The 7,719-nt window shown below is 36.8% G+C and overlaps 1 protein-coding gene across 1 annotated transcript; it reads left to right on the top strand.

Annotated features, from left to right (window-relative positions):
* On the top strand, positions 1,451-1,924 carry LOC107611038. The gene has a single exon (XM_016313005.1). The coding sequence runs from the start codon at positions 1,451-1,453 to the stop codon at positions 1,922-1,924; it is 474 nt and encodes a 157-aa protein (XP_016168491.1).

Raw genomic sequence — 7,719 nt, 5'->3', positions numbered from 1 at the left:
AGAATCATCAAGTTGAAAATAGAAGTGCAAACTTTCACTCAAATAGATGGAGAATCACTCTATGAGGCATGGGAGAGATACAAAGCTTTGATAAGGAAGTGCCCACCTAACATGTTCAGTGAGTGGGTGAGACTCCAGAATTTCTATGAGGGCCTAACTCCAAAAGCACAAGAAGCTTTGGATTACTCTACAGGAAGCTCACTTCAGCTAATGAAAACAGTCGAGGAGGCTCAAAATCTCATAGACATTGTTGCCAATAATCAATACTTTTATTCTTCTCAAAGGCAACGCAACCCAACTCCAAAGAAGGGCGTATTGGAACTTGAAGGTGTGGACACTATATTGGCACAGAACAAATTGATGCACCAACAAATCCAACAGTAAATGGAAATGATGGCGAAAAGAATAGATGGACTCTAGCTAGCTACGGTGAGCACAGCAAGCCAACCTTCAAATGGGTGGGGCCAATGTGAAGAAGGTTTTGAGAAATGCAATAATGAGCAGCAACCTGAGCAGGTTCAATACATGCATAACACCTTAAGTTCATCTCAAAATGACTTCCATGGTTATATATACAACTCATCATGGAGGAATCATCCTAACTTGAGGTGGGGTGATAATCAAAATCAATGGCAGAAGAACCACATCTCCAATAATTCCCGTAACAGAAACAACCAAAATCACTCATCCAATAACACTAACCAATACAGAAACCCACAAAACACATATCATCAACCCCACAACTCACAAGCCCACCAGAATAACTTCTCTACACCCACATTCTACCCACAAAGTACCCCTGCAAATAACTCAAACAACTTCCAGCAACAACCACCTCATTTCACACAACAACAACCAAATTCAGAGTCTCAGAGAATCTCTATCCTAGAGATAATGATGGAGAAACTTATCAAAAATCAGGAGATGGCCAGACAAGATCAAGCCATGATAAGCAAAAACCAAGAGGCCTCAATCAGAAACCTTGAAAGACAAATGGGGCAAATGGCTAAACAAATTTCAGAGATATGTGAGAAGCGAGCAAATGCCTTCCCTAGTGACACTGAAAACAACCCAAGAGACACAGAAAAAGCCATAAAATAGGAGGAGTGTAAAGCAATCACTTTGAGAAGTGGAAAGAAGGTGGAGAAAGAAGCCATCACTCAAGAAGAGCATAACAAAGAAGGCTCAAAAGAAGAATTGAAGGAAAGAAACTTCTACACAGAGTGATAATTCAACTAAGAAGGAGGCAGTGAAAGCATACCAACCAATGTTACCATATCTTCAAAGGTTCAAGGAAAAAAACAAAGAGAAGCAGTACTTAAAATTTCTAGAGACATTTAAGACACTGCACATCAACATCCCTTTCATAGAAGTACTTGAATAGATGCCACTATATGTTAAGTTCATGAAGGAATTGTTCACAAAGAAAAGATCCTTGAAAGAACGACAAATGGTTGTGATGATGAGGGAGTGTAGTGCCATCATCCAGAGAGAATTTCCAAGGAAGAGGAAGGACCCAGGGAGCTTTCACATCCCCTGGACCATAGGCAACCTGATAATTGAGAGAGCATTTTGTGACATTGGTGCAAGTATAAATCTGATGCCTCTATCCTTGATGAAGAAGCTCCAAATCCATGAATTGAAACACACACAAATGGCCCTCCAAATGGCTGATAAATCCATTAAGCAAGCACTTGGAGTTGTGGAGAATGTATTGGTAAATGTGGGGAAATTTTTCCTCCCAGTTGACTTCGTCATTCTAGACATGGAGGAAGATCATAACACTCCCATCATTCTAGGGAGACCCTTCTTAGCTATGGGCATAGCATTGATAGATGTTGAAAAAGGAGAATTGATGCTAAGAGTACACGAAGAGCATATAGTGTTTCATGTCTTCAAGAGTTTGCAAGATCCCAATCAATAAGAAGAGTGTATGAAGATTGATTTAAGAGATCTAAACTTGAAAGAGGCACCTGATGAGTCACTCCCAATGCACTTAAGTTCATGCTGGAAAGGAAGAGAAGAGGTAGAAGTGTTGTAACAAGCTCAAGGAATCGAGAAGGAACTACAACCAAAGCCTCCATATGAGATTCTTAGCAAGAACCTTCCAAATATTGAGACCCCAAAACATGAACCACCTCCTGGAAAATAAAAGAATCCCAAAAAGAAAGTGCCAAGAGGGTGGAGAAACAAAAAAATTTCCACTAAAGGCTTCATACTAGGGGATAAAGTGATGCTAACTTACCAACCAATGGAAACATCTCCACATTTCTCTGGATATTACACAGTGAATAAAATCCTCTCACTTGAACATGTGAAAATTATCAAGAAGGATACTAGAAGAAAGCTCACAGTAAGAGGGGAAGGGCTAAGACATTATGATCATCATCCTCCCTAATAAGGGACAACCGTCAAGCTAGTGACGATAAAAGAGCACTTGTTGGGAGGCAACCCAACCTTAGATAACTCTTTCATACTCTTCTCAGAATAAATGGTTAGTTCAATTTCTATGTATTGCAAGGAATTAAGTTTTGTGTTCCACACCATTGTGATTGTATCAACAGAAAAACAAAATCAAGGGTGAATGTATGGTACTAAGTTTGGTTTTCCACCATTAACATCAATTGAGCACAAAGTAACCCTTGAGACAATCATGAATAATCACAAATTTCAAACAATCATAGAAATCGACTGAACTTGTATTTCACTTGTTTACTTTTTTTTTGTTCTGCACTTCATTTCCTCAGAGGTTTAAAGCACATGATGTAATATGCATGCATGAAAGATGCACTCCATTTTGGCATATAAAAGTAAGCAAGGAACTAAGTTTGGTGTTCAGACACCACTTTTAGTTCAAGAATTCATAAGCATACATGCATGATAACTATCTTTCAAGTGCTTGGGGACAAGCAACTTTCAAAGTTCATTGTAGGCAATCACTTTAGTTTTTTGAAGAACTAAGCATCATCAACCAAAGAGACAAAGAGGGATACAAAGACAAACAATGATGATGATAAGGGGTAAAGCAAGTGAACAACAAGAGGTTGTATTGTTAAGTGATTGTCTTATATTCAGAATTGATTGAATTGAAATTGATATTGTGCCCCTGTTTGTTTGCTTAGTATAGTTTCTTTGTGGCTTAATAACTATGATGCTAGATAGCTCATAACACCATGCTTTTGAAAAATTGCTTGCACTCAATATCTCTAAGAATGTGAACAGAGAACATTTCTTTGAAAAGAAGGATTGAAGAATCTTAAAAATGTTGAGGCAAGCAAAAGATTAAGAGAAGTGGTGGTTCTGACTGTATGATTGTGTATTGAGGTTGCATGTTTGTGAAAACCTGCATGGGAGCTCATAGGCAGGAAGTGAAGTTTAGAGAAGTATTGTGGAAACTGTCAAACATCTATTGATCCAAGAAGCAGCAACAAAAGAAAACAAAAGAAATAGAAAAACAAAGAACAAGGTCCAAGGCTCTGAGCATCAATTACTAAGAAGAAAAAGAATTATCCTAGTTAAATGCTTGTGGTAGATTTATGTCAAAGAGAGAGGCTTGAGCAAGTAAATCCTAAGGGGCTTCAACACATAATACCTTAGACCAACTGGATTGGGAGTATTGATTGAAAGCTTATCTTAAAAAGCCGCTTTGAGACATGACACCTAAAGTCGAGGCCAAGATACAAAAAGAAAAGAAAAATGATTGAGAATAAATGATGCTTTAAGGTGACTATCTATAAAGAGACTTCCACAATATCATTTGAATGAAAATCCTAAGATCTAAGACTTCCAAAATGTAAGGACTAATAAGCACTGGAACATATAATTCAGAGTTCACCCCACTCTTACTTAATCACTTCACTCACCAAGGCATTATAAGCTATTCTTCAATTCATTCCAATTAAAAGAAACCTTTGTGCATAACTCTTTTCTTGCTTGAGGACAAGCAAGGTTTTAAGTTTGGTGTTGTGATGCATTTGCATCTTAGCTAGATTAGCTAGTTAGTTTAATTAATTTTAGCTTAGTTTCATGCATTTTTGTTGAAAGAAACAAGCACTTAGATGGATTCTCTCATCATACTTTGATATGTTAAGAAATAAGTGAATTCTGCTCAATTTCATGCAAACAACTCAAGAAAAGTATGAATGAGTGAGTCATCTAAAATTAGTTGCTCAAGAGACAAAGCTTTTGATGTATTACTATTTCTTTATGAGCAGGAACAAAGGGGAGAGCGCCCATGGTGCAGCGTTCTTGCAAGGAGTGCTCCTTCACCAGCCCAGGATAGCGCTACGCTCGTTTGAAGAGTGCTACGTCCTCTTGCAGCACCATACATGACAAGGATAATGCTACGCTCGCCTTCAAGAGCGCCTGCGATAGTTTTCAAAGTTGGGATTGAAAATTTGGCTAGCGACGCGTACGCATGGGTGACGCGTATGGGTAAAAGTAGCATTTTTGAAGGATCATACGGACGTGTGGAGAAAGCAGCAGCAAGAAAGTGGTATTTTTGAAAGGCCACGTGTACGCGTAGATGATGCGTACGCGTAGGAGGAGCTACATTCTTCACCCAAGAGCGCATGCGATAGTTTTCAAAGTTGGGATTGAAAATTTGGCTAGCGACGCGTACGCGTGGGTGACGTGTATGCGTAAAAGTGGTATTTGAAAGGCAACGTGTACGCGTGGATGATGCATACGCGTGGGAGAGCGCTCTTGGCGTGAACGCTACGCTCTCCTGGAGAGCACTGAAGATGACGCGTACGCATGATAAGTGCTGAAGATAGTAATGACGCACACGCGTGGGTGATGCGTAGGCGTGGATGCATGAGCGCTACGCTTTCCTCAAGAACGCTACGTTCTCGTGGAGCAGCATATTTCAAGTACCAACTAAAAAGCCCACTTGAAGCAACTTGCAAGTACACCTGAAGAAGCCACTAAACTAGTATAAATAGGGGGCACCTAGAATCATTGGGGGACGGCTTCTGGGGGATCTTCTTTTTTAGCTTCTTTTTCTTTTAGACCTCTTTTGTACTTTTGCACTTTTGAAATTTTACTTTCTGCTCAGACTTTACTTCACTTTGAATTTCACTTGTGCTTACAGTTTTCCTTTCTTCTACTCTTCTATGCTTAGTTTAATTTCTAATTTTGAATTTCTGTTTGTACTAGGAGCTATGAGTCACTAAACCCCATTTTCACTAGGGGGAGGAGCTCTGTTTGTTTTAATGAATTAATAATTCTTCTTTTCTTCTCGATTCAATTTGATTTATCTAGGAGGAGACTCTTGTTCTTCACAGATTCAATTACTATCGAGAGAGGGATTGAATCTATTTGAATTGTGTGATGAACTTGAGAAAGGAGTCATAGAATTCAGTTTGAAGTTTATCCTCTCATAATTCTCTTGATTGATATATTCTGGGTTTGGTATGTGAGATGTAACCACCCTAAATTGAGATCCTGGGAATTTTGTGGCCTTTGGATTAGAAATTGATCTTTACTTCTTCTCATGAGTAATTAGATCAAGAGATTGACAATTGTTTGTGACAAGAGAAATTGAATCACCAAGAGCTTGGGATTCAATTATTCACAATCTGCCATAGATCTATTCACATGATTTAGAAGGAATTGATCATCCTTAATTTATGAGAAATCAACATCTCTGATCCCTAGTGATCTCACCCATCATCTTTACTTCTATTTTTTTGAATTTCTCATTACCCAATACCCAATTCCCCTGTTTACATTCCTACAATTCATAATTTTTGCCATTTACATTTCAGCTTTTACTTACTTGCAATTTAAGCTTCAGTCATTTACATTTCAGTTCTTACTTTCTTGCACTTTAAGTTTCTGTCATTACATTTCCAGTCATTTAATTCATTCTCTTTTACTTTCAGTAATTTAAATCCCTTGTCATTTATACTTATGCACTTTACTTTCATGTCGAATATATCAGGAAACCACAAATTGTCTGCCTAACTAGAGTGCCATTTGACTAAAATTGCTTAATCCACCAATCTCTGTGTGATCGACCTCACTCTTATGAGTCTTACTACTTGATACGATCTGGTATACTTACCGGTCATTACGTGAAATTAAATTTTTACGTATCACTTGATCTACTTACAGATAGAGGATTGCTTTCGGCTGCACCAAGACACCACTTTGCACTAAGATAAACGCCACAGCCATATGTTATCTTCTATCATCAATATTTGATCCCTATTTGAGTCAAAAAATAAATAAAGCCTCAAGTCAACGATGGAATTAAATAATAACCTATGTTCTAAAATATCACTAAGATACCTTAATAGCCTTTTTACACATTTCCAATTAGTAATCAATAGTTTCTGAATATATTCACCTAATTTATTTACAAAATATGAAATTTTAGGTCTTTCTAGTGTAGCATATTGAAGAGACCCTATAATAGATTTATATAAAGTTGGATCATTAAAAATCATCACCTTCTTTAAATAACTCAATACTTGTTATCATAGGAGTTGGAACTCCTTTTGATTCAGACATGTCTACTTTCTTTAACAAGCTAAGTTAGATATGTATTTAGTTTGACATAAACGATAAGTACTAGAATCATATTAATTAGCTTCTAACCCTAAAAAGTAACTAAATTCACCAAGAAGATAGATAACTATGATTTGCAATCAAATTTAGTAGAAAAGTATGGTTTGAGACAAGGAAAGCAAGCGCACTAAAAAGTCCTAAGGGAAGAATAGTGTGGCTTGGAATGATGTAGAAGCTAATAAGGAGTGGTATTTTGAGTGTTTGGGGAGGGTAATCAACTGATGATGTACGTAGCCGAAAGGAATTCATTGTCCCAATGAATTGAGGTAAGATAGACTCTTGCAAGCATAGCAAGTCAAGTTTTTGTGATGCAACAGTGCTTCCTTGGGCATGTTCATTTTGTTGATCTCTGTATGGACAAAAAAGGTGCTGGATAATGTCGTGAACAACAAGAAACTCAGTGAATTGCTTCGATAAGTATTCACGACCATGGTCTTAAAGAGATTTAATCTTTAAATCAGTGTAAGTTTCAAGATTTGCTTTAAATTGTAAAAATACATGAAAGACCTGAAACTTTGAATTGAGAAGATAGACACAAATATATCTAGTAAATTCTTATTTTTTTTATAAAAAAAAGGCTTTACCTCACGACAGATTTAAAACTGATTCACTTTTAACCCCACAACAGAGTTTAAAGTTGATTCACTTTCAATAAAAAACTACAACTACATGCTCAATTTAAAACCAATTCACTTTTAATAAAAAACTTCTCCGCCTTCAATTATACTTAAACCCGAGAAATTTAAACACCTGTTTCATTTCCAATCGTGCTCTTGCAGTCATTTTTCTTCTTTGTGTCTTGTTACCTTATGTTCTGACGAATATAAATAGAAAATTCAACGAATCAACAACTCCTATTCCAAATTCATTTCCAAGTACATGATTAACTACAATTGGACAAATGGCCAGAGCCACCCATCATCATCGTCGTCATTTTGTTTCAGGTAACATAAAACTTAACATGTATTATGGTTAATATCTATATTATACTCTTTGAAAAATCTAGGAATGAAAGCGCATGATAATGGAGCTGGTCCATGTAACAAACGTCATACTAACATAATTGGTTGGTATTCTATAACAAAATTAATTAAATTAATATACACTATTTATATATTTTTGATGCCTATTATATATAACAGAAGC

This window comes from Arachis ipaensis, chromosome B08 (genome assembly GCF_000816755.2).
Source record: "Arachis ipaensis cultivar K30076 chromosome B08, Araip1.1, whole genome shotgun sequence".
In the NCBI taxonomy this organism is placed as follows: Eukaryota; Viridiplantae; Streptophyta; class Magnoliopsida; order Fabales; family Fabaceae; genus Arachis; species Arachis ipaensis.
Note: the sequence above shows the minus strand (reverse complement) of the source record. Positions and strands in the feature narration are given on the sequence as shown.